The 27,909-nt window shown below is 42.3% G+C and overlaps 1 protein-coding gene across 1 annotated transcript; it reads right to left on the bottom strand.

The window, feature by feature from the left end:
- Window positions 1-535: 535 nt before the first annotated feature.
- On the bottom strand, window positions 536-27,909 carry has2 (hyaluronan synthase 2). Its single transcript, XM_052064742.1, has 4 exons — window positions 27,322-27,909; window positions 5,894-6,520; window positions 2,766-2,867; window positions 536-2,658 (listed from the first exon to the last, which is right to left on the bottom strand). The coding sequence occupies exons 2-4, from the start codon at window positions 6,518-6,520 to the stop codon at window positions 1,729-1,731; spliced, it is 1,659 nt and encodes a 552-aa protein (XP_051920702.1). The 5' UTR covers window positions 27,322-27,909; the 3' UTR covers window positions 536-1,728.

The following is a 27,909-nucleotide window of genomic DNA, read 5'->3' on the forward strand; positions in this document are numbered from 1 at the left end:
TAAATAAGGGTCAATGTACCTGCAGCAATGCACCTACATCAATTGCAAATACTGGTTCATAGCAGTGATACATTTGAGCATCATGGATATAAACAACTTTGTACATTACAATGTACACACCAACAGTGTGCATTCCTTGAACACTATTTGACCACTCACATATTTTGAGTGCTATTTTTCCACCGGATATATGTGTTTTATTACCATTTGTGGTTGATTATTTTTTATTAGTTTTTCTTATTATTTTAATTATTTCATTATTTTCCTCTAGATTGTTTTACATAGGTACAGTAAATGAAGATAAGATCAGTGAAAACTGCCATGAATTTTAAGGAAAAAAAAACCCACGTATCACCATTACATTGTTAGCTGCAGGCATGTGCATACATTTTCGACGGTAGGTGATCAAGTCATCAAAACAGGACACCCATTGGCAATAACTGAGATCAGGGGTCGGCACCATTCTAGGTCCAACGGCGGTGGGGGGGGGGGGGGGCATTCGTTCGGCGTGGGGAAATCTGTGACATTTGGCTCCTTACCTAATGAAGGTTGATAAGAGAATTCGATCTATAAGCAGTGTCGATAATGGAGGCACTAAATTCTTATAAATTCCCATCCCTACTTCTATGTGGGACATCCAAAAACCTGTCATTGATTTGGAGAAAATATTTCTTCGGATTTCATTTCACATCAGTTCTACATTGTTTACACAAGAGCAGTTCACAACAAACAAATGGCAACCGGCATTGAAGCTTTTTTCCCAACAATTGTCTGTTGAAAAAAGTAAGAATATGTAAATACAGCATACTTTACACAAAACAAATGCGGTCTTATCACAATAAAAAAATGTTTCAATAAAGCATTTACTTCAAACTCCTCAGGCAAACATGGGAAACTTTTACAGAACCGTCCCCATATGACTTGAAAACAATAAAAGAAAGAAAGCAGCATTCCATTTTATAGTTATTGTTGTTTTTGTTTGTTTGTTTGTTTGTTTTTTTGCAATATTTCGTATTAAAAAAAATACCATCAAGGTACAGCAATATGGAACAACTACGTAGAAGTGGATGACAAAAACGGTTACACAAACCAAATTGAGTACTGTACAGTTTGGCACATAACTGATAAGCAATATGTGCCGTTCACATTGCCAAGTTCAATGCTAATTGTGGAAGCAAGTAGACACTTTTGAAAGCAACGGTACTAATTGGTACTTTGCTATTTCACTTTTTCAGTTCAGGTAAACAAGGATTTGCACAGTTATGCTCTGGAGTTTCTCATGCTTAAGAAAACCTTAATGAGCAATCTCCGAAGTTTCATTGGGTGAGCTATGCTACACTTCGTGAAGCCCAGTGCAGATGACAAGTCTAAGAGGTAGCTGCCCGTACAAAGCCATGCACGCTTCCTGCCAACTGAAAATGCTTCCTCTTGCCATACTCAGTCATCATGTCTCCTGAAAGCAAACCTATGCACATTGTTTTTCAAATGAGCAAAAATCATTTAAAATAAATATAGGCAATCTAACGGACACTGTGATCCCATGATTAGGAATCCTATGGTGCTCCTGAAATTCTTGTATTCTTGTTATTCAAGTTTGAGCATTTTGGTTTTGCCCATTGCAGTTGAACTCAACACAAAAATCCAGAGAGGCTCATCTTAATCAGAACATCTGTCAGAAGAGCATCAGTAAGGCATTTCGGTGGTACATGCTAAGTGTTGTCGGCAAAGTCAAACGTCCAGCACCATGTCATAGTGTGTTTCCTTTTTCCTTTTACCACACTTGTTTATGAGTACTGCGTACAAAGTCAACAGTATCACCCAATAACTGGCATAGACGACCGCCCCAATGATCAGAATGAGCATTTCTGATTCAGGAAAGGGTTTTTTAGCCTGCAGGATCGTAGTGTAGATGAACCCAATGAAGAGGATGGTGAACCAAACTGATATTGGAATGAGACCAATGAAGTTCACCACAATTGTTTTCCTCCCGGAGGTCCCCCATCCAGATTTGTTGATTGTTGCGATTGCAAACATTTTGGCTGGCAACAGGCTTGACATGTACAGTACTGAATAAAAGGACATAAACACCATCACAATGTTGCCTCTGAGGCAGCTGGCGAATGTCGACTTGATCAGTGCCACTGCCTGGACAATAAGGAGAAACAACAAAATGTTCCAAAGTCTTCCTTGGTAGAAGAGTTGGATCGCAGTGGCGATGAGAAAAAATGGGAAGAACCCAGTAATCACAGCCTCATAGGTCATCCAAAGATGATGTTTGTGGAACCACATGGAGTTGTAGAGCCATTCTCGGAAGTACGACTTACTCCATCTCGTCTGCTGATTGAGCCACCGCAAGTATGTAATTGGTGTCTCTGTTAGGCACTTGGACCGTGCAGTGTACTTGGTTGCATACCCAAGGCTCAGAACTCTGTTCGTAAGATGGCGGTCATCCCCAAAACTGCAGTGGGATCCCATGAAGGTCTGATTGTACCAGTCTTCAAGGAATTCGTGCAGGAGTGAGTTTCGGTACATTCCTAATGGTCCACTGATACACTGCACGCAGCCAAAATAAGACTGGCAAGCCCGCTCAATGTTGAAGGCCATCCAGTACCGTACGCTGCTCAGGAAGGAGATCCACGACTCATACTTATTTAGAATCTAGGCAGAGATGTATGAGCAAACACAGAAAACAAGAGGTATGAGGCTATCAATAAAACAATAACGAGTAGAAAGGTAAGTTTAAAAGTGCAGCTTGGTTACCTTACCTGCACATCTCCTCCAACACCACCCACCATGGGGTCCTCTTCAAGAACCTTTACCATCTCCACCGATGATGCTGGATCCAGCATGGTGTCAGAGTCACACACCTGGGTTAAAAAAACAAAAACATAAACAACCATACACAATACATCATGGTACAGCCATGCAAAATGTTTGACCCACTGGAATTATGATTAACAGCTTTTGGACTTTTTTTGTACATGTTTTTATATCCCCATTTATCTTTTGTTCTCTTGTGGTCCAAAAGTCCATTAGTGAATCAAACAAGGACACGATAAACTTGCAGTGTACTGACACTCAGAGAAGTTCTGCTAAGGCAGAAAGTTAACCATGCACCAGGGATTAAACATAGCCTATATCCAAATCTATCTTTATGATTACAGTGGCACCTTGGCTAATGAAATAATTTGTCCTGTGATCAAGCTCATATCTCTTTTTTTTCCTACCGAATCAATGGTCCCCATTTAAATGAACTGATATGCCATTAATTTGTTCCATCAAACTCCAACATTTTTTCTTAGATATTTTATATGTAGAAAGTAGCATTATATTCTATAAAAACACAATACAAAAGACAATGAAAAGACATTCAAAAGTTAAATTGCAGTTACTGTACATTAAAACAAGCTGAGTCACAACAACAATCGCTGTAATGTTGTGTAGTGTGTGCATTTCAGGACATATGAGTGACGTCAGGAACGATGCCAGGTTAATCTTTGTGTTAGCGTCGAATGGTGAGTTGTGGCTTACTGTACTGTAGCTCCTTGTGAGTGTTTTCATTGTTGTGTTTTGGTTCTCTGGTGGAGTGATAAAAGATGAGGGGCAGAAAACCGCATCCACATGAGTACTGGGGGATTTCTGAAATGTTGGTCATGTATTCAATCTGCAATTTATTAAGTCCGGTTGTGCAGAGACTATTTGTTAAACAAAGATGGTGCTCTATGACAACAATTTCGGTGTGTTTGTTTGATTTTCCTGCTCATCAACCTGCTGAAATTGCATCAAAGACTTTTGCTCTTCTTTTTTCTCTCTCTTTCGTCAAGTTTATGTGAAGTTCTCTCATCAAAAAAAAATCCACCAAACCATGACTCGTAACTCAAAAAAGTTGCAATGTGGGGCAACACTGTGTGTGTGTGTGTGTGTGTGTATTGGATTTGTCAATTTTCCTCTTTAAATGGTCGTTTTAATAGCTGAGCCATGTTTAGAACACCAACAGAATCGTATGTGATTCTTTTGCGAGTATTCGGCTTGCTGGCGTCATTACAATGTATTTCAGTATTGAGTTTATGTAAAGCTTTTGCAAGGACATAAACTGGGTGTCATATTGTATTCTTGACCTGAATTTGACTTCCAGGTAATCCTAACCCAGAAAACAGGTAAGCCATGATTGGTGACTGAGCCGTTCGACACTGTGATGTCATTTTTAGTACTTGTAGACATAAAGGGGCAAAATGTTTGGCCCCTGAGATGGCTACAAAGGGGTGGATTTTGCATCTTAAATCACAATCCCCAATCCACAAGCACAATATTAATCGGAATACAGTGGAGCCTTGAGCTACAAACGCCCCTATATACGTAACATTTTCGCCCAAACATTACCTTTATTTACGTGCTATTTTCGAGATGCGAACAGTTTGGGCATGGACAAGTGGATGGATCTATGTTCTTATCACGCTGCATAAACGTCATTGGCAACGTGCATAACGCTTCGTTGCATATGTAGGCGGAAGTTCCCCCTCCATGTCCTTGAACATCCGATCACAATCTAGCTTAATGGACGTCCGAAAATCACTTAATTTTTGTAAAAAAAAAAAAAAAAAAAGTCTATTTAGAATGTGGGTGTTTTATATTTAAATAAGAGAACAAATGGTTAATGTTGGTGTAATTCACATCATATAGCCTTACCCGTGTATGGCGGCGAGGTAGAAGTTCCAACTACATATACAGTAATGCATTCACCCAATCACAATGTCAATAGCGGCCGGGTTGAATGCCATCCCATACATGTGCCATGTTTTGCCAAACAAGTAAATAAAGCGTGAAACAGTCAGAATGGCTCCTAAGAAAAGTGAAGCAGCTCAAGGGAGTGTTATTGGAAGCGCTTGTCATACAGAAGCAGAAAGATCTGTGCTCTTCTTCTCACGTTTTGGAACCAGGCAACGTGTGTTTTTTTTTTTTTTAAGACACATGAGAACGCACTCGCTCGTGTGAGCCAGGAAAAAAAACAAACTAAAAATGATCAAAAGAAATTTATGGAGTATTCATCTTTTAAATGAAAATGTGATGAAAAAAAAGGACACATTTCCCTGAATCGGTATGCCAAAATCAACTAACGAATTAGGAGAGAAACCGACATAATATGAAACACCTGAATCTGATTTTCTCCATGTTAGTATGGAAGAAGACTATTTATTGGAGGAGCTGTAGTCTTCTTCCCCTGTTCCTCTCTTCTGGTAAAGTTATCAGCAATAAATAGTTATGTTTGTTTGTTTTTTTAAGTACCGGCATTCTATTTCTGATAAATGTGTGTTTTGACTTGTTTCTATATTTCAGTTCATTTATTTTTAAACATAAAGCTACTAAAAAAAGGTAAATATAACTTCATTTTGCATTTGGAACGGACACATTGAATATCCATTGATTTCAATGGGAAATATTTTCTCGATTTATGAACATTTGAAGTTACACAGAAGCATTTCAACAATTCAAAATTTAGGTTCCTCTGTACCACGTTTATACTAATGAGAGTGCAAAGAACATATGATTGTAGACATTTTTTTACTTCCCCTTTAAGATACCTTACAGAAAACATCATAACTATGAGGTGTGAATCTTAGCAGCATCTCATAACGTTGTAAATATTGTAACCTCATATTGCAGAGCGTAAAAATGTCAAAAGTGTCTTCTTTTTTCACCTGAATCCTCAAGAGGGATTTATTCAAATTAGCTCCCTAACCTACATTCTGGTGTCAATCGTCCTTGTGTTCTCTATAATTCTAATTTCAGATGGACAATGACAAAAACAAGGGAATATTATGCAAGGAATACAGTAATCCGTTATATTATTGACTTCTTTTTTTTTTGCCATTTCAGTGTAGTTTTACATTCTCACCTGGACATAGTCGACGCTCCTTCCAAGCGCTTTAAAGGCTGTGTACATGACTTCTCTCTTGCCTCCCCATTTCTGCATGATACACACACACTTGTTGTTTAGGACCAGTCTCGAGACTTGCTGAAGGCTCTCAGCATAGCTCTCATCTGTCTCCTCCGGCCCCCTGCTGTGAAAGTTACTCCTCCACACGTATGTGGCGACATTGTCCCATCCCATGATTTCTTTGAAAATGTCCATCATGTACAAGTCGTCATCTGAGTTGCCGTCGACCACCAATATGACTTTGATTCCGGGGTACGTCAGCCTTCTTACTGACACCAGGCATTTCCTCAGATAGTTTGGGTCCTCTTGATATGCTGCAATGCATAGCGCTAAAGATTTATTCAGTTTAATTGGCGTCTCTAAGGATCGCTTCATATTTCGGTGTTCTAAGAGTGCAAAGATGCTCTGGATAAGGAGATGGACAACCAAGATGGCTCCATACAGTCCAAAGGACAGATGATTGTGGGCTGTGGTGAAGAACTGGTAGCCCATGATGTATGCTGTGGAGATGCCCACCAGGAGTGAAACACCAAACATTGTGGTCCCAAATATCCGCAGATAGGTGAGGACTCGCTGACCACTCATCTGGGTTGGGATGGGGAGAGGGAAGGGGGGAAATGGAATTAATTCATGATTGCGGTGAAACATTTAATAGGATTTCGGCAAATAATATGCAGACATGTTATTTAGCTTAACTGTTTTGATACACCATTTAAGCATTATTGGGAACTGAAGTCAACTTTATTTCTGTTGCTCTTTAACCACAACTGCAACTGTAACATTGATGTAGGTGACAGAAAAACATGAAAAAAAAGATTTCTGAAATATAATCAGACAATTTTAAAAAAATGAAACAAAATCTTATTAGTTGTTTGAATTATACAAAAGCTTCCTTAACATTGACATTTGGCAAATAGGAGTTGCAGAGTTTTATTGCCTCTAACTGGGATTGTAATCTCGCGATCAAAGTGTGATTACTCACATTTGCTCGATGGTTAGTTTAAATGTAAACAAACAACTGCAGCCAATAGTTTGCCCGTTGTCGAGGAACGCACATACTGAAGGATTGGTTCAGTTCTCCAGTCCCACTTCACTTTACTCACCCAGATGACTTTGGGTGAGAGTAGTACACCCTAGATTGGACGTCTGTCATTAGGATGGCATGTGACACCCATCATCCTGTGCCACATCAACTCAACACAAAACCTCTCATAGTTACACTACACTAATTTAGGATACTTGTGATTCCGAAGATTTTGAGATTTGGAAAACTTTCATCTCACACCCACATCTCAGAGCTGATTATCAGATTAAAAACGTTTTGCAGGGTCACTATTTACAAAACTACAAGTATATTGTCTGGCCATTTTTTTTCCTACAGTGGATTTTTTTCTCATTTTGCTGAGTCATGTTTCCCCTTTGTTCCTGCCCCTCTCGCGTCTGCAATTTTTCCCGTTTTATTCGAGCTTCTCTAATTGTTGTTGGTTGTGTCATGTCACTGCAAAGACTGAAAGAGTCATGATAATATCGATAATATCAAATCCGTTTGATGTCGCAAGGTCAATCTAGCAAAGACTGATGGATGCAACCAGTTGTTCCAAGTCTCTTATTGTGTACACATGACAGGACGGACTTCTTGACCCAATTAACAACAAACGCGGAACATTTAGGTTCCAAGTCCTTTGTGAATGTTTTTTTTGGTCCAATTATTTTCAATGAAGAGACAAACATCAAATACATAAATGTCTGATTTAGTGCTGTTTGCCAATCAAACTAATTGCTTTTTCAAAAAAACAAGTCTGTTTTTTTTCTCGTCTCCACTGTAACTGACAGATTTGTATGAACGTGCTCTTCTCACAGTGTTCTTTCCAGCAGTTATTATGTTGCTACTTCCATCTGTTTGGCAGATCAACGGAGACCCACTCAGCGTGGCTCAGCTCACAGCGGACCACCCTGTGATGTCATCTGTTTATATCTCCGTGGGAAGAAAAAGACAAGTGTGTTTCAGTTTTCTAGTGCTGCTTATGCACTCGTCTGTCACTTGCAAAGAAAGTATCATAAAATGTACTGGATAATATCAAGCTAAAGTAGGTCACGAAACTGGCGGGGTAAACAAAATGATATTAAACATCTTAAATAATTTCAGAAATGTGTGCGACCCCATGAGGAAGAACAAAAAAACACACCTGGTGACACTTTGAGTGACAGAGCCTTCAGTGCTGCAAACCTGTTGGATGTTTTCTAAAAAATCCTTCAAACACCTATTCAACATGCGCACACACACACACACACACACACACACACATACACACACGCACGCACACACACACTGAATGTTTGGTTGCAATCTCTGGATCCCATGACAGTTGCTAAGTCTAAGATTTTATTATTATTAGTATTTTTAATATCCATCCATCCATTTAGGAACTGTTTATCTTCATGAATCTATGGGCAGTAGGTGTGGTACACCCTGAACCAGTTGCCAGCCAATCGTATGGCACAAAGAGACGAACAACCATCCGCACTCACACTCACACCTAGGGACAATTTTGAGTGTTCCATTAACTTGCCACGCATGTTTTTTAAGATATGCTTTATTTGTCCCACACTGGGGAAATTTACAGCCTCCAGAAGCAAGAATGAGGGTAGAAAGAAGAAAGAAGAAAAAACAAACAAACACCGTTCAATTAAGTGCAATATAAATACAAAATGGATAAATCACAGTGCTATTTACAATTGTTTTTCACATCATTTAATTATTATTATTATTATTATTGTTATTTTTATTCAGCAGCCTGACAGCAGTCGGTAGGAAGGAGCGTCGGTATCTCTCCTTCTGGGTAAGCCAGACCCTCTTATTTAACATCTGTGACATCTTTCCCCCTCTCCCTCTAAGAGACTGGAATTTACAACAAGTGAACCGTATTTTCTTTTTTCGTCCAGTACATAAAGTTACCATGGTCAACATCCCACACCATCACTTTTTACAACTTAAGATATTTGAAAAAGAGAGAGAATTAACCATATCAACAAGAAAGTTATTCAGATGCGCGTTGTATAGCTATCGAAGTAGCCCATCCACAGCAGTGTAATAGGTGATATTTGGAGTTACTAACACATAACCGAAATACACACGAAAAATGAAGGGAGGGGAGAAATGATGGAGACAGAAGATGGTATTCCAACTCTGATTGACAAAAAAGAACAGTACAGCAAGCCTCTAAAGCACGTGTCAACTCTGAACGCCCGGGGGCCAAATCCGGCCCGCCACATCATTTTATGTGGCCCGCGTGAATAAATTATGTGCTTTTATTGCTAAAATGCCAAACTTGAAAATTGTCTTCACTTTTAGAAACGTTGAAATCCTGCAAGCATTTTTGTTCCCGAATCCTCATTTTAAAATTAATGTAATAATATTTGAATATGAATCTGAATTGAAAATTTGAATATTTCATTTTTTACTGGATATTAATTTCAAAATAAGTTATTCAGGTATTTGTTGTGTTTATAGCTGTCGTCGGCCCGAAACCTCCCATGTCAACATTTGGACATTTTTTTTAATTTACAAATGTATATTATTGGGCAGTCCACATGCGTGATTGTTTTACAGCAGTGGTTCTGAACCTTTTAAGAGGTACCGAACCCAACCAGTTAATATGCACATTCACTGAACACTTCATGAGTGAAAATAAATAAATATATATATTTTTTTATAAATTCAAGATATAAAAAATTTTAATGATTAAAAACAGAAAAAATTTAAATTTCAAGAGATATTTTTTTTGTACGGCGTACTATCAGGACAGTCACACGTTGATGACGAAGCAAACTAAATTTCCCACAGCACTGATTGGACAAGCAATGTCATGTATCATGTATCATCTGTAGCCAGTGATGGCCAAGTGGGCATGTCATAACTAATAAACATGTTGAGTTGCGTGTGTCTTCCCCTACATGAACCCCTGAGACCGACTCACCGAACCCAGGTTAAGAACGACTTGTTTTACAGTATTGACCAAACTGAAGTTGTGAAAATTGCTTGCTGTCTTTGACCATGCAACAAAAATAAAGAAAACACACATACCCCCCCCCCCCCCCCACACACACACAAAAATGAGTGTGACACCTCTGCCCTAACCTTAAGTGAGCTGTTAGTCACTAAAAAGGAGTGAGAAGGGAGATAACCAGCAACAAAGTCCAAAAAGCTCTTGGCCCTAAAATAATGCCTTGTTCATTTCATTATTAGATGGGAAGGCCCCAAGCAGTGTAGCATACCTTCTCTGGCACGTGGACAGGCTATTAGTGTCAGACTTTCTTTTACAAGATGCCTTTATACACACACTCTATTCATGCTTGCTGAAGACAAATGCACATATAAAAACACATTAGAACACAGCTTTTTTTTGTATGCTGATGTAAATATACACATATCACCCGAGAGCACCTTCATCTTTTGTGTGCTAGCTTCAGTTGTATGTGAATAATGTTTTGCAAGACAATTAGGGCAGAATAAACCCCTTTACCGTTTATTTTTTGGCTCAGCTTTCAGTGAAACCAGGCACTTGGAGGAAACACACCCATCAAAATAGTCCTACATAACTGAAACATAACAATGGTGATAAATGTCGTAGTCACTAGAATAAGTCAAGAAACAAGTTTCATCTTCTGATAACATCAGGACAGCTTCCCATATTCCTGACAAAGACACATTGGCACATTAGTGTTCTAGTTCACCTCCCCAGTTTGTTTTAGAACTGCAGGAAATACTGATGCAAACCACCGCAAATGCGTGGATGCCATGCAAACTTACAGGGTCAAACAAACAAATATTGTTGCTCCGTGATGTTCTTGTTTATTTATGATTTGCACTTCATATCCATGAAATGCCTGTTGATGATTTTCTTGAGGAAAAAAAAAGGTGTTAAATTCCATTTCTTTAGCACAGACATTCACAATTTGCTGCAGTGCCTCTAAACGGGGTGGCAAAGTGGAAGGTGTCAAACTTTTAGGATATGTGTGAATTCAGTAATATGGCAAGGATGACACTCTTCAAACTTGTAATGTGTAAAGAGTCTTTGTTCTTTGTTGCACTCCAGAAGCCCTTTTAGTCTGTGATCCAGACCAGTTGACCTGTTGTGGAAGGTCCGACAAACAACAGACAAAAGGTCAGTCGTTACAGTTCGTCTAAAGTTGGCCAAAGTTTCTGTGATGTAAAATGGGTACAATCTGACAGTGACAGCGTGCACACAGTGCAAAGAGAATCTCACACAAGGTGGCTCTTCATCATAGACAGCATGAATGTTCACATTGAAGTGGGCGTCAATACATGTTGATGATACCATCACAATTTAATGTTTGGTGTTAAAATTTGGCACTTGAAAATGTCACGAGCATGTGTTTGACGCATTTAGCCATGTCACTGAGTCGATTGAGTAAAACTCCCTTTGGCTCCATTTCACAGAAGGTCACAAGAGAAAACTTTGGATGGCCCAGGAGTGGTTGAGATCCCCATGGAGTTCTTAAAGGCTCTCGACGTAGTGAGGCTGTTCTGGGTGTCACGTCGCTGCAACATTGTGTATGCGCTGGGAACAGTGCTTCTGGACACCCAGAATGGGGTGGTGGTCTCCTGTTTTAAGGGGTACTGGAGTCTATGCTCCAACTACCGAGGGATCACACTCCTCATCATCTCTGTTAAGGTGTACTCGGGAGTTCGAGAGAGGAGTGTCCATCGGAAAGTCAAATCTGAGATTCAGGAGGAGTGTTATGGTTTCATCAAGGATGCATAAGGGATTCAAGGTAGACACAGATACAATCCATCGTACCACAGATGTCACCGCCTGCTCCAAATCACCCCTCCACCTCCAGTCACAGAGTGATTGTCTCACCAGCTGCTGCTTTGCCTTTTCTCTGGGAACCACTCCTGTCGCTCCTCCTGGATGGGTCCACAGCCCCTTCCAAGCTTCACGTCCTACCGCCCTCAGCCTGCCGACAACCCCTGTGCCCTTCATGTAAACTCTGTCTTTCCCCCCATGCTTCTCTCTTGCCCTAGTTTTTCACATTCTTCTATTTTACCACGCTGTTTTTTTAGACTCTGATTTTTCTGATTGTGAACATAGAACAAGGTCCATGATTCTGTACATGAGTTTTATGGACACATTTTCAAAGTGCAGCCAATGCATTGAGGGGGGGTCAGATTTGGTGACGTAAGTATTGGGTCTCTGCTTTTGTAGATGAAGTAGTTCTGTTGGCTTCAACAAGCCACGCTCTACAACTCTTATTGGAATGGGTCAGAGGTGAAGATGGGATTGGAGAATTGGGATGAGAATGAGAACCTCCAAATTTGAGACCATGATTCTCAATCAGGAAAAAGTGAAGTGTCCTCTCCAGGTCAGGGATGAGACCCTGCCATAAGTGGAGGAATTCAAGTATCTTGTCTAGTCTTGTCTTGTTCACAAGTGAGGGGAGGATTTAGCGGGAAAACGACAGGTGGATCCATGCCACATCAGCAGCGATGCGGACTCTGTATCGTCTATTTTAGTGAAGAAGGACCTGGCCCGAAAAACAAAGCTGTTGATTTACTGGTCGATCTATGTTCCTGCCTTCCCCTATGGTAATGAGCTCTTGGTCGTGACCGAAAGAACAAGATTGCGGATTCAAGCAGCCAAAATGAGTTTCCTCCGGATGGTTTGAGTGCTCTCCCTTAGAGATAGGGTGAGAAGCTTGGTATCCAGGAAATGCTCAGAGAACAGTTGCTGCTCCTCCACATCGAAATGAGCTAGATGAGATGGCTCGGGCATCTGCTTATGCTACCACCTGTATACTCTGGTGAGGTATTATGCACCTGTGTTCTGGGATGACCCAGAACTAGCTGGATAGACTATGTCTCCCAGCTGGCCTGGGAATGCCTCGGGATCCTCTTTGAAAGAGCTGGGCAAAGTAGCTGGGGAGAGGAACATTTGGGCTTCCCTGTTAAAGCTATTGCCTCGGATAAGCAGAAGAAAAAATTGCCATTAAGCTCCTTGTTAGAGAACAGCAACTTGTGCAAAAAGTCCTAAAACATTTTACAGGTGGACATGTGCACCCAAAAGTTGAAAGAATGTCACATTAAGTTCACCTGTAAAGGGTTGAATGCATTTTGGGCAAGTCCTGAAATTTCACCTGTAACCCAAATATCCCTAACTTTTTGTGAGTAGTATTTGTCCTTTTGGAGGAATAGAATCAGAGATCACACAAAACCAATACACATGGTGACTGGCCTCCTACCTGAAACAGATTTTTTTACATTCATACAGAATTATGTTGTAACTTTAGGGAGACAGTATGTCTGTAATATCTGATCCAGCAATGATCCAACCAAAATGGGGTGAAGAAAAATCCTTATTCACACCTTTATTCAGATCTCCACTTAAGACTGGATTTACACGACATGATTTACATACATGCCCCCCCCCTCCAATGTGGCCCGGTCTGGATAGGATATGCGAGTGAAAAAAGCCATGGAATTGGATTGCCGCCAAAACAAGCCTTGCTCATATGCGAATAAATATCTGACATGAGTCTGATAGCTGCCAATGTAATAAATCAGGGAAAAACACTGTAACTGTGGGGCTGTGTGAGTCATTGAATGCACATGTTAATCGTACAACTAAGCAAATAAAAACGATATAGACACAAAAGCCAAAATTTGGTATTAAAGACCTGCGGAGTGAGTCCAGGCCTAATGTTATGGTTTATGTCGAAGCATATGTTTTTGTTTTGTTTTCGTCTTCAGAATTGTGTTTACGGACAACCAAATTGCGATCAAAGTTAGTCTTCTATTATGATGCAATCAAGTATTGAAAAAGGATCTTTCAGTGCTCGTTGTTGAAAAGAAAGAGGAGTGTTTTATTAAAACTGCCACATGCAAGCCACTAGCTTTCCTTCCATGCACTCATGCTTGCTTACAACTATGAGGTTACAATGTGCTGTTGTGAGCAGCATGGAACCACTCCCTTACATGATTGGAATCAGGCTGACTGGAGCGCAACTGGCAGACATACAAGGCAATTGTTACACGCACAAATTAATCAGATTACTGACAGTTCGGTCTCTGTGTTTTTACAGTTCTCTATTAAGTCCCAGTTCAAATGCATTGGAATAAGTTTGATTTTTGGTCTGGCCAAATTATGTCCGCCTTGAAATGCTAGATTGAGAAGGTGCTCCTCTGAGCTCATTTCACCATGGGGATTCACAGAGGAAAAGTGGCTTGTTGCTAACTGGAAAAAGATAATTGAATTATTATTGTATAAATTAAGTTCCAAACACAATATCATCGGATGTAGGATTAACAACATATATACAAATAACAACAATAATAATAATAATAATTAAGTGATGTGAAAAACAATTGTAAATAGCACTGCGATTTATCCATTTTGTATTTATATTGCACTTAATTGAACGGTGTTTGTTTGTTTTTTTCTTCTTTCTTCTTTCTACCTACATTCTTGCTGCTGGAGGCTGTAAATTTCTCCAGTGTGGGAAGAATAAAGGACATCTTCTCCTATCTTATTATTAAACCAACATATGCAGTACAGCTTTATATGTTGAGGAGGGTCTTCATATTGTTATTTACTATTTTTCATTTGGGTCACTAGTCATAAAGGGGTCTGACGTTTGCAACAGTCCCATCAAACAACATTTCAAGGTTATGCACGGTGCTCAATGAACTTGTCTTCACAGCAGCACACTCGGATATCATTGTATTTAGTGTTTGTCACTGGATTATTTTAAAACTCGTACACTCAAAGACAATCTGCCTGTTTTTGTCCATATTTTACCCCTTTCTGACAAAGGACATCAGAAGACAGACATCTTATGTCTGAAAAGATTGTTTTCTAAGATTAAATTTTGGTCTGAGGTACGCTAAGAGTGGATTTGTCCTGCTAATAAGGACAGAAAAGGGTGGGGCTGACAATTTTCTACATTATGAGTTTTTAATGATATCTTGCCGCCAAATCACACTGGAAACTATCTGTGTCATGTTTTGTTGGATCTGACTGCAGCGTTTGATATGGTGGACCACAGTATTCTGTTGGCTCCTTTGCAGCACCAGCTGGGCATTATTTGTTAGCACTCTGGAGTGGTTTAGATCCTATTTGTCAGACAGATGTTTTTGTGTTAGCCTCGGTTGCTCTTGAGTTTTCTGGTCCCCAATTGATTTATATATACCTGTATATACAGTATATATATCTCTATATATACATGTATATATAAAAAAAAAAATCCTCATCTCACCCCTCGGGTGGTGTCCGTCCCTCATTCAGCTCGGGTCCTCTACCATAGGCCAGGAAGCTTGAGGGTTCTGCGCAGTATCCTTGCTGTTCCCAGCACTGCACATTTCTGGACTGAGATGTCCGATGTTGTTCCCGGGATCTGTTGCAGCCACTCATCTAGTTTGGGGGTCACTGCCCCGAGTGCTCCGACCACCACAGGCACGACTGTCACCTTTACCTTCCAGGCTCTCTCCAGCTCCTCTCTGAGCCCTTGGTATTTCTTGAGTTTCTCATGTTCCTTCTTCCTGATGTTTCCATCACTTGGGACCGCGACATCCACTACAACGGCTTTTCTCTGCCCTTTATCTATGATCACGATATCTGGTTGGTTCGCCATTACCATCTTGTCAGTCTGGATCTGGAAGTCCCACAGGATCTTCGCTCTGTCATTCTCCACCACCTTCGGAGGTGTTTCCCATTTTGACCTTGGGTTTTCCAGTCCATACTCCGCACAGATGTTTCGGTAGACTATGCCAGCCACCTGGTTTACGGCGTTCCATGTATGCTTTCCCTGCCAGCATCTTACACCCTGCAGTTATGTGTTGGATCGTCTCAGGTGCCTCTTTGCAAAACCTACACCTTGGGTCTTGTCTGGTGTGGTATATCTGGGCCTCGATGGCTCTGGTGCTCAAGGCCTGCTCCTGAGCAGCCAGGATGAGTGCCTCTGTGCTGTCCTTCAGGCCAGCCCTCTCTAGCCACTGATAGGACTTCTTGAGCTCGGCCGCTTCAGTTATAGTCCGGTGGTACATCCCGTGTAGGGGCTTGTCCTCCCATGATGGTCCCTCTTCCAGCGCCTCATCTACTGTTCCCCATTGTCTGAGACATTCTCTGAGTATGTCATCCGTTGGAGCCTTCTCCTTGATGTATTCATGGAGCTTGGATGTTTCATCCTGGACAGTGGCTCTCACACTCACTAGTCCCCGGCCTCCTTCCTTTCGGCTTGCGTATAGTCTCAGGGTGCTGGATTTGGGATGGACAAGATGGTAATGGCGAACCAACCAGATATCGTGATCATAGATAAAGGGCAGAGGAAAGCCGTTGTAGTGGATGTAGCGGTCCCAAGTGATGGAAACATCAGGAAGAAGGAACATGAGAAACTCGAGAAATACCAAGGCCTCAGAGACGAGCTGGAGAGAGCCTGGAAGGTAAATGTGACAGTTGTGCCTGTGGTGGTCGGAGCACTCGGGGCAGTGACCCCCAAACTAGATGAGTGGTTGCAACAGATCCCGGGAACAACATCGGACATCTCAGTCCAGAAATGTGCTGTGCTGGGAACAGCAAGGATACTGCGCAGAATCCTCAAGCTTCCTGGCCTCTGGTAGAGGACCCGAGCTGAATTAGGGACGGACACCACCCAAGGGGTGAGACGAGGATTAAAAAAAATATATATATACAGTATATATACAGTATATATCGCCGCTTCATTTCTCAACAAAATGTCTACGTCCTCCCACCTCCCGACTCTGGCGATACGAGATGATGAAATGATGAGGCCTTTCATTTGGAAACATATTCATTTCAATGTGCCACACTCACATTTTTTGGTGCACGTCATTTGACGTTGTGTTTTGTGTGCATGTGTGTCACATTTGCTATCGCCTTTTGTTTTTGTAATGTGAATGCGCACATAAAAAAATTGGATTGAACGAAATATCCAATATGGACATCACACACTGCAATGTGAACGTTGCATGAGGGGAGGGCAGTGGTTCTTAATCTGGGTTCGATCGAACGCTAGGAGTTCGGTGAAACAGTCTCAGTGGTCCGCACGGGGGCCTCTGCCATGGAGGTGAAGACACGCCTGACTCAACATGTTAATTAGTCATAACACGCCCGCTTGGCCATCACCGGATGGTCCATTTTTTTGCACAGTTAAAACATTTACACTTGAATTTGTTTTTTATGTCTTGAAGTTGTAAAAAAATTATGTCATTAATTTTCACTAGTGAAGGGTTCGGTGAATGTGCAGATGAACCGGTTGGGTTCGATACTTCTAACAAGGTTAAGAACCACTGAGGGAGGGATATAGAGATTTAAAAATGGATGGGGGCAAAAAGAGAGATTGGCAGAGTTGAGTGAATTTATTTTCAGTTGGAGCACAGCAGTGAGTAAGTGAACTGTGGTCAACTCTCACAGTGACAGGCTGACAGATCAGCTGACAATGCCATTTTCATACTGCAACTTGCGTCATGTTCATTGGCACACCAGTGGCACAACAAAAGAGCTTCAATTTATTAACCTGTGCATTTCAGAGAGAAATTTGCATTAATATGCCAGTTGCAGCTAGCACTAATCATTCATTCATTCATTCATTCATCTTCCGAGCCGCTTGATCCTCACTAGGGTTGCGGGGGGTGCTGGAGCCTATCCCAGCCGTCTTCGGGCAGTAGGCGGGGGACACCCTGAATCGGTTGCGAGCCACTCGCAGGGCACACAGAAACGAACAACCATTCACACTCACACTCACACCTAGGGACAATTTAGAGTGTTCAATCAGCCTGCCACGCATGTTTTTGGAATGTGGGAGGAAACCTGAGCACCCAGAGAAAACCCACGCAGGCCCGGGGAGAACATGCAAACTCCACACAGGGAGGCCGGAGCTGGAATTGAACCCGGTACCTCTGCACTGTGAAGTTCGACGTAGCACTAATCAAATAACAGATTACTTAAAGCACAAGCATTTCCCTTGGTTTTCATTTCATGCTGTTTCGGAAACAGATATGACAAGTTAAAATTAAAGGGAGGTTCCAGTTTTCAAAATGCTTGCAAGATATGAATCTCCCCTCTGTGAGCCGTCACTTTACCATGGTGTAGGGGTTAGTGAGTCCCAATGTTCCGAGGACCTAAGTTGCCTGGGGCTTTATGCCCCTGGCAGGGTCACCCATGGCAAACAGGTCCTAGGTGAGGTACCAGACAAAGCACGACTCCAAAAAACACTTTGATGAACAAAATAAATGGAACCCAGTTTCCCTTGCCCAGACGTGGGTCACCAGGGCCGCCCTCCGGAGCCAGGCCTGGGGGTGGGGCTCGTTGGCAAGCGCCTGGTGGCCGGGCCTGCACCCATGGGGCCCGGCCGGGCTCAGCCGGAAGAGGCAACGTGGGTCTGGCTGAATCCCCTGTCAGAAGTAGTTTCAACTCCCACCTCCGGCAGAGCTTTTCCCATGTCCCGGGGGACGCAGGGGACATTGAGTCTGAATGGACCATTTGTCGTGCCTCTATTGTTGAGGCGGCCAATCTGAGTTGTGGCCGTCGAGGAGTTTGGTGAGGCCATGGAAGCCGACTTCCGGACGAAATTCTGGTCCACCATCCGACCTCTGCGGAAGGGCAAGCAGTGCACCACTAACACTGTGTACAGTGGGGATGGGGCGCTGTTGACCTCGACTCAGGTCAGTCTCAACCAGTGGGCAGAGTACTTCGAAGACCTCCTCAACTCCACCAGCATGCCTTCCTTGGAAGAAGCAGAGTCTGGGGACTCTGAGATGGGCTCTCCTATCTCTGTGGTCGAAGTCACTGATGTGGTCAAAAAGCTCCTCAGTGACAGGGCCCAGGGGTGGATGATATCCGCCCGGAGTTCCTCAAGGCTCTGGATGTTGTGGGGCTGTCCTGGTTGACATGCTTCTGCAACATCGCGTGGTCAGCGGGGAGAGTGCCTCTGAATTGCAGACCGGGGTGGTGGTCCCTTTTTTTAAAAAGGGGGACCGGAGGGTGTGTTCCAACTACAGAGGGATCACAATCCTCAGCCTCCCTGGTAAGGTCTATTCAGGGGTTCTGGAGAGTAGGGTCCATCAGCACCCCTCTCCAGCCTCAGATTGAGGAGGAGCCGTGTGGTTTTTGTCCCGGCCGTGGAACAGTAGACCAGCTCTACACCCTGAGCAGGGTCCTCGAGAGCATGTGGGAATTTGCCCAACCAGTCTACATGTGTTTTGTGCACTTGTAGAAGGCGTTTGACTGTGTCCCTCGGGGAGTTCTGTGGGGGGTGCTTCGTGGGTATGGGGTACCAAACCCCCTGATATGGGCTGTATTGGCACTATTCCACCGATGTCAGAGTTTGGTTCGCATTGCCGGCAATAAGTCGGAATCATTTCCAGTGAGGGTAGGACTCCGCCCAGGATGCCCTTCTTCTTCGCCGATTCTGTTCATAACCTTTATGGACAGAATTTCTAGGTGCAGCAGAAACGTTGAGGGGGTCTGTTTTGGTACCGTCAGTATTGCATCTCTGCTTTTTGCAGATGATGTGGTGCTGTTGGCTCCTTCAAGCAGGGCTCTCCAACTCTCACTGGAGCATTTTGCAGCCGAGTGTGAAGCGGTTGGGATGAAAATCAGCACCTCCAAATCTGAAACAATGGTCCTCAGTCGGAAAAGGGTGGAGTGCCCCCTGCAGGTCGGGGAGGAGATCTTGCCCCAAGTGGAGGAGTTTAGGTATCTTGGGGTCCTGTTCATGAGTGAGGGCAGGAGGGAGCAAGAGATCGACAGGCGGATCGGTGCAGCGTCTGCTGTGATGCGGACTTTGTATTAGTCTGTCGTGGTAAAGAAGGAGCTGAGCCAAAGGGTGAAGCTCTCAATTTACCGGTCGATCTACGTTCCAAACCTCATCTATGGTCACGAGCTATGTGACGAGATCCCAAATACAAGCGGCCGAAATTATCTTTCTCTGCAGGGTGTCCGGGCTCTCCCTTAGAGATAAGATGAGAAGCTCGGTCATCCGGGAGGGGCTCTGAGTCGAGCCGCCTCTCCTCCACATCGAGAGGAGCCAGATGAGGTGGCTTGGGCATCTGATCCGGATGCCTCCTGAACGCCTCCCTGGTGAGGTGTTCCGGTCATGTCCCACCGGGAGGAGACCCCGAGGATGACCAAGGACACACTGGAGAGACAATAGGGGTGTTCACACGGCACACATTTGCTCCGGTGCTGCACCAACGTATTTTATTGCGATATATTTTGCACCGCAGCAAATTGTGTGGAGCGTTCACACGTACAAAGCCGCTGAGCGTGTCAGCACCTGCACAGCCTCGGTGCAGCCCCACTTGCGTTCACACGGCAGTTTCTGCAGCGGAGCAAAACGAAAACAAATGAGCTGTCATGTTGGTTCTTTTTAAAACGTATACACAACTCAAGTGATGACTGGACAGGCATGTCCTTCTCCTTCTCGGTCTCCGTGCCTTCTGCTCGAGAGTGACCGCCCCCGAAAACGTAAATCAATGATGACTTCAATGACACTCAGAAAAGCAAACACGTAATGGGCCAAACAGAAAATCAAGAGAGGAAATCAAAATAATTTATACGGGGTGCGGGGGGTTGTGATCACACAACAAAGGAACAAACTACACAAACAACTCGGAGACAGTCCAGTCTCCTACAAAGGAAAGATGTTACCAGCCAAGTCTTGTGTCGTTATTAAACAAACACATTACGGAAGTCCGACAGAGCATGAAACGCATTCTCGCCATACGTACTCTTCACAAGCATTTGCTCTGGAGCAAATTTAACCCAGTTGCGTTCACACATGCAAATTTACATCGGTGCTGCTTCGCAAACGAGCATTTGCCCTGGAGCAAATTTTTAAACCACCTCCCTGAGGTGGATCAAATTTGGTCCGGTGTAAGCTGTTTTCCGGGGCTACGCTGGAGCTAATTTGCACATGTGAACGCTCTACTGGGGCAGCCCCGGCATAGCACCGGACCAAATCTTGCCGTGTGAACACCCCTAATGTCACCCAGCTGGCCTGGGAACGCCTCTGGATCCCCCGGGGAGAGCTGGAAGAAGTAGCTAGGGAGAGGGAAGTCTGGGCTTCCCTGCTAAAGCTACTGCCCCCGCGACCCGGCCCTGGATAAGCGGTAGAAGATGGATGGATGGATGGATGGATATGAATGTAGTCTCACTAGACTCCTCCCTCCCCACCTTGAGTCTCTGACCAAAGCAATGCCCCTCAATCGTGTGAACGTGCACAAGAAATGCACTGTAAGAAGGATCATGTTATCAATTTGTTCTTAGCCACGGCTGATACATCTCAAGTGTGACTTATTCATGATCGACTATGTTGTAATCACCCTTGTTAGTTTTGAGAGCTGACCAATTGCTTTTTAATTTCAGTTACTTACTGGAAGTAAATAATACGGCCTAAGACACTCAGGCTGCACGTGAGTCTGCGTGTGTATGGCAAGCCTTCAGTCACGCCGTTTGTCTCTGATAGGCTATTCTTGTAAACGCATGACAAGTTTTAAAACACTAAATTATAAAAACATTATTTTGATAGGCCATTATTAGTGCAGAATTTCAGAATAATTCCTTGCTGATCAACATGACTCACATTCTCTTGCATCCATCCATCCATCTATTTTCCGATCCGTTTATCCTCACAGGGGTCGCGGGGGGTGCTGGAGCTTATCCCGGCTGTTTTCGGGCAGTAGGCGAGGGACACCCTCAACTGGTTGCCAGCCAATCGCAGGGCACACAGAAACAAACAACCGCTCACACTCACGCCTAGGGACAATTTTGAGTGTTCAGTCAGCCTTCCATGCATGATTTTGGAAGGTGGGAGGAAACCAGAGCACCCGGAGAAAAGCCACCCAGGCCCGGGTCGTACATGCAAACTCCACACAGGGAGAATTGAAGCCTCTGCACCAGGGGTGTCAAACTCATTTCACATTGTGGGCCACAAACAGCCTCGGTAGATGTTAAGTGGGCCGGACTATTAGTATTATACCATACTCTACTATGAATGACCAAAATAATATGTATTTCCTTTGTTTTGGTTTACAGAAGCACAAGAACATTAGGAAAATTTTGAAATTACTGAACATATACTGTACTTTACAAAACATTTCATGAAGCATCTTAGATTTCCTTAGACAAATGCGCAATTTTCTTTTATCATTCACAAAACTTTAACAAGTAATTGGTATTGAAAAAATAGAGTAATGCATTTTAAGATTAAACGAGATTTATAAACAAAGGAATTTTGAAACCATTTACACATGTCCATATAAAATCTGAATTGAATCCCTGCCTACACCTTACAAACTAAGGAGAGTGCTATTAAATGTGTAAAGAATAAAGTATTCGCATCCTTGATAGCGTCTGCTGTGTTGGGTCTGTCTCAGTGACAGACTAAGGCTGCTTTTCTTCTCTGATCAAAACAATGTTGTCTTCTACTCTGATCAAAACAGAGAAGAAGACAACAGCTGATACTCCATGAATTGATAAGATAAGATAAGATAAGATAAGATAAGATAAGGTAAGATATCCTTTATTCGTCCCACACTGGGGAAATTTACAGCCTCCAGCAGCAAGAATGTATGTAGAAAGAAGAAAGGAGAAAGAGAAAAAAAAAACAACCTTCTTTCAATTAAATACAATATGAACACAAATGGATAAATCGCAGTACTATTTACGATTTTTCTTCACATCATTTAATTATTATTATTATTATTTTTTATTCATCAGCCTGACAGCAGTCGGTAGGTTGCACCTTCTTAAAAATATTCATTCCGTGTCTTAGGTATTTTTTCCCTTTTAAATGATCCTGCTGGCCTGATCGAACCTCCTTGGGGGCCGGTTCCAGCCCGCGTGCCACCGGGCTGCCCTAGAAGTTAAGTACCGGTATGTTCTTTGCACATGCCTTGACCAGGATTCCAAACAGAATTGCTGCAGCCACAACGCAGTGTATCGACCATTACACGATCACTGCGTCATTCTATTTCAGCAACGCTTTCAATGATCTGTTATTTCATGGCTCCAAATTGGGTTTCTGTTATTCCCCACTGACAGTTGTCCTATCTGCACTGTTATCACGTATCTCCTTGTAAAGCAACTGTTTCCCGACTACTTGGTTGAAAATTCTATTTATATGTCCTGTATTATCACGCAGGTAAAGAGATAACATATACTTAAGTCACAATCAGTTACGACAAAATATAAATAGCAGCATTCAAAACATTTTTGGAGGGGCGGGGAGAGAAGTTGGTTTTTACAGGAACAACAATCTTAAAACGCGCCACTGTATATATCTGCATATATCCAGAGTAAGACAATTAAATCTGAAGTCCTAAATCAAGTCTGTATATTTTTTTCATACTGATGTTTATATGAGTGGCACACTGTTAATGTGGTGACAAATACTGAAATATGATCAAAGTGGGAGTAAACGTGTAATCGTCAAATTTAAAAACGACATGTTATTGTTCTTTCCACTCTGTTGCCCAAATCTAATTCGTGTGTGTAGACAGATCAATGAAAGGCATTCACTTTGTGTACTCTGTTGGCTATCCGTTTTTGAAGTTGAGTGAACTTCACATGCATTAGTTAACATCGCTGTTTTATTCTAAAAAAAAATAAAGATAAAAGTGTCTCTGGTATGCAATCTATTGCTTTCTTGGCTTCTAATTTAATTAAATGCAGAACTGACATGAAGAATTTGACCAGTGATGTGTGAACTAAACTGTCGAGCTAACAAAACTACTGCAAGTTCACAAAGCTCTCATACTTGAAACAGATGAACGGAAATATTGTCGTTTGTCGATGGTGTTGTCTTTTATTTTCGAGATTCACGCCTAGCTGTTGTCTTTTTCCTAGTTTCATCAAAACAATCATCCCTGAATCCCAAAACGTCTCCACACATCTTCCTCTCCACAGTTGGCTGCTAGCAACTGTTATGCTACAGCAACATGTCGCTTCACTTTTTTTTTTCATTTCAACATTGACGTATGTAATTTGCAGCATAGGAGCTACTTTCACTTGACTTTGTTATTAAATAGAGCAGTGTTTTACAAACTTTTTTAGGCCAAGGCACACTTCTTTCATTGAAAAAATGTGAAAAAATAAGCTTGTTTTAACAATTAACGTGTTATATTGTTACGATAACCGTTCTTTAACATTGAAGAATGACGTTGTCACAGCTTGAATTGGAATCAAACAAACACAAAGAAAAAAGTATTTTATAATCTTTCATATTGTTTCACCGTTGTCCGGCATTCATGCGTCACAAATTCGCTTGTCTCTAGTCTCAACACAAGGCAATTGGCTAGCTGTCGCTGCTTCCTAGCGGTATGGAAGGTTACTACAAGATTACTTTGCTGGGTGATAGACCGCACAGGCATACAAATTGGATATTTTCCCGTGGCACACCTGATAATGTCTCGCGGCACACCGGTATGCCGCGGCACAGGGTTTGAAAAACACTGAAATAGAGGGTACGGGGGAGAACGTGGGTGACTATGCGAACAGAAATGCCACAATTAAAACGAACTGTTCGGTCAGTTTGCAGAAGCCATCCCATATTGAGTTGCGAATTAAATCAAATCTTTGATGCTCCTAAATCAATGTTCACATGGCTAGCTACACAGTGACTTTCTCTTACCTATTTGTGGGTTTTGTAATGATGGATGATGTTCGGTGTTGTGGTTATGTACTCATTATGTGTGGTGCTAACAGTGCATTTTGCCATCCTATTTTTGCAGTCATCAACAAAATAATCCATCCAACAAACCATTTTCGAATCCGCTTATTCTCACAATGGTCGTGGGTGTGCTGTAACCCATCACAGCTGTCTTTTGGCAATAGGCGGGGTACACCCTGAACTGGTTTGCCAGCCAAACGCAGAGGGTGCACACTCACACCAAAGGACAATTTAGAGTGCTCAATCAGCCTGTCATGCATGTTTTTGGAAACGTGGGAGGAAACCGGAATACCCAGAGAAAACCCACAGGGAGAACATGCAAACTCCATACAGGAAGGCCGAAGCCGGAACTGAACCCTACATTTCTACACTGCGAGGCCGACGTGCTAACCAGTTGACCACCGTGCTGACCTAAATAATCCATTACCGTAATTCAAATTAATGATCCTCTGAGTTTCTTCCATTTCTGTTGAAGTCACATACCAACAAGTGACGCTGACTGGACTGTCACGCTGGCGTGAACGAAACAAAACAAAACCACTCATGCTTCTCTAAAAAGGCAAGCTGTGTTAAAATGTAAATTTCAAACTATGAACAAGGTGACTTGTAGAGTCATGTAGTTCAAGTCGAGTTAATTCAATACCAAATCCCAAGTCAAGTCATTCTCAAGTTTTTGGCAAGCGAGTCACCAGTCCGAAATATAGTACCTCGAGTCTGACTCGAGTCAAGTCAATTGACTAAAGTTCCCCATCTCTGGTCAATTTACAGAACACTGTCACTCTTGGACATCAGTGCCGTCAATCAATAGTCGTCCCCATGTCACTCAGAATGAGGTAGTGGACAGCTCAGACACAACCTTGCTCACATTACATTTCCACTATTCCTGTCTGGCTGCAATTACAGTTTTGTGTTACTTTAACTTGGAAAAAAATGTAATGAAAAAAATAAATACTGTTTTGAAGCTAAATAGATGAGGTGGGTGGTGATGTATGTTTGGGAGAGATTCAAGGCGCTCCCTTCTAGCTTCACTACTTGTAATTTAAAAACCCTGAGGGCTATGCAATGAAGGACCCTGCACGGGCTAATGGCACGTGAGTGTTGGGAGCCCTAATGGGGACCAGTCATGGAATGCCTTCCTTTCTTGAATAGCAAACTGCTTTCTGCTCGATTTGGATGCACATCCTGTAACGCAGATGAGCTGAGTGTTTGACTGTGAAACAAGACGTCTTATAAAGCTTTGTGGCACTGTCTTCCTTGTTCAGCTTACAAAGACACATCTGTAGTACATTACGACAAATGTACATGAGAAAGTCCTCACTGTACCACTAATTTACAGACTCCTTGGAGGGCTGACATTATTGAGATAATATATTATATCACAAAAGTGTACAAAAGGCATGTGCATGCTTTAAGAAAGACTCTGGCATAATGAGCTCAGGCCAGTATAATATGTTATACTAAGAGATGATCAAACGATTTAACGTGTTTCCTAATTACTATGTTACCAATAGAGTAGATAGTGGGAGTGTTTATTGAATGGGATTTGGTTGAATGTGGTTCTGTGCACACAGAAGAACTGCATAATTACATTTTTATCATTGTTCTAATGTGCTTCAATACAGAGGTTCTCTTGACATTGTATTTTACCAATCAAAGGTTAGGAAACACCCTCAAATCCAGTGTTGTTTCATTTTTTTTAAAGAATTCCTTTTCTTTTCTATCCATACTTCATCCAGCTTAGTAATATTAATGGGAATCTTTGGTAAAGCAACAAATGTTTGATAATTATTTGAAGTAAGCACTGTTTGCATGGTAGTGTTTATTCTTAATATATTACGGGTTGTAGTACAAAAGTTTAAATGACTGCGAGAGATCAACATTTGTGTTTCACTGTTGTACAGTACACTGCAATGGCAACAGTGATTGATTACGGTGTTAGATTGTAGTTTTAATGGAAGGGTTACATTTGTCATTGAGAGTAAACTTGAACAAGGCTTTTATGTAACAATACCGTTGCCTACATCTACGCAATTAACATTGACTCTCTGAAGAGGATCAGTGGCTAAACTATTCTGCCTCAAAAATGAAGGGCGCACTTAAACAGCATAATGTAACTCCAAGTGTTCCATTTATTTTTGAGCAGTTTATATCTGCATTGTAAAATCATTTCTATGTAATAAAGCTCGGTGTGATTTCCATTAAAATTATCCTGTTTTTGGTCGAACTACGCGCCCGCGAATGACGTTAAACTGGACCCAAACGACGCATTCCCATTGGTGCACACTTCTAAATGAATGACGTATGACGCTGACGTCTTCGACCAAATGTTGCATCTCGGCTCTGGTTTGAATTATCGGTTCAGCCGTGTGTGGTTTTACAAGAATGAAAAGAGTCATCTACACGTGCACGTTTTATGAGGTCACTAGACTGCATCAAGCCAAACATTCGTCGCGCGTTAGAGAAAAAGCAATAAAGCAACAACGCCTTCATTTAAGTGTAGAAGGAATCAGAAATACGCTTTTACGCACGTGTGCTCTCTCAGTCTGCGTGCAAGAAAATGGCATAGCCCCCAAACTTGAAACATATCAACCTTTACGGACAGAAATATTCTCATTGAAGACGAAATAACTGCCGACGCGCGGCAGACTTCACTGAGAGTCTGTGGTGATGCCACCTACCTTGAGGCAGCCGACGTCTGCTCACTGGTCCTCGGTAGAAAGATGCGGTCAACACCGCTACTTGCGGTACAGCTCCAGTGTTAGGGAAAGTTTCGAACGTTAGATTATGGATGTTTCACAGGACACTTGCGTGTCTCTCATGAAGCCTCTCAATGCGATGATTACAAAAAAAGTCGACGGAAGAAAAAGAAAAAAAAGTTAATAGTGGCGTTTCCTCAGACGTCGATGCTCAAGAAAAATGACCAATTTGTTCTTGTGCCTCACTATCATGGCACCAAATGCCTCTTGTATAAATAATCTGTCAGTCAACTTCGGCATGAATGTAAAAAGGTATGCCAAAAAAATGACCGAATAAAAATGATAAATATTATCCTCCATCAACGTGTTCATGCACGGTTGAAGAACCTTTTAGTAAAGTGGCCATCAGCTTTGACAGCATCACATAAAAAAATTCCAGCAATCATTCTAGAACTCAAAGTTGTACTTGTGAGTCTTTTTGGGGCATTCATGTGAGGATAGCCCCAGCATCCAAGTCTCACAAAGAAGAGAGGTGGCCACAAGTCATTGGTGCTGTTTCAGCTGTCCCAA

This window comes from Hippocampus zosterae, chromosome 5 (assembly GCF_025434085.1).
Source record: "Hippocampus zosterae strain Florida chromosome 5, ASM2543408v3, whole genome shotgun sequence".
Classification (NCBI taxonomy): domain Eukaryota; kingdom Metazoa; phylum Chordata; class Actinopteri; order Syngnathiformes; family Syngnathidae; genus Hippocampus; species Hippocampus zosterae.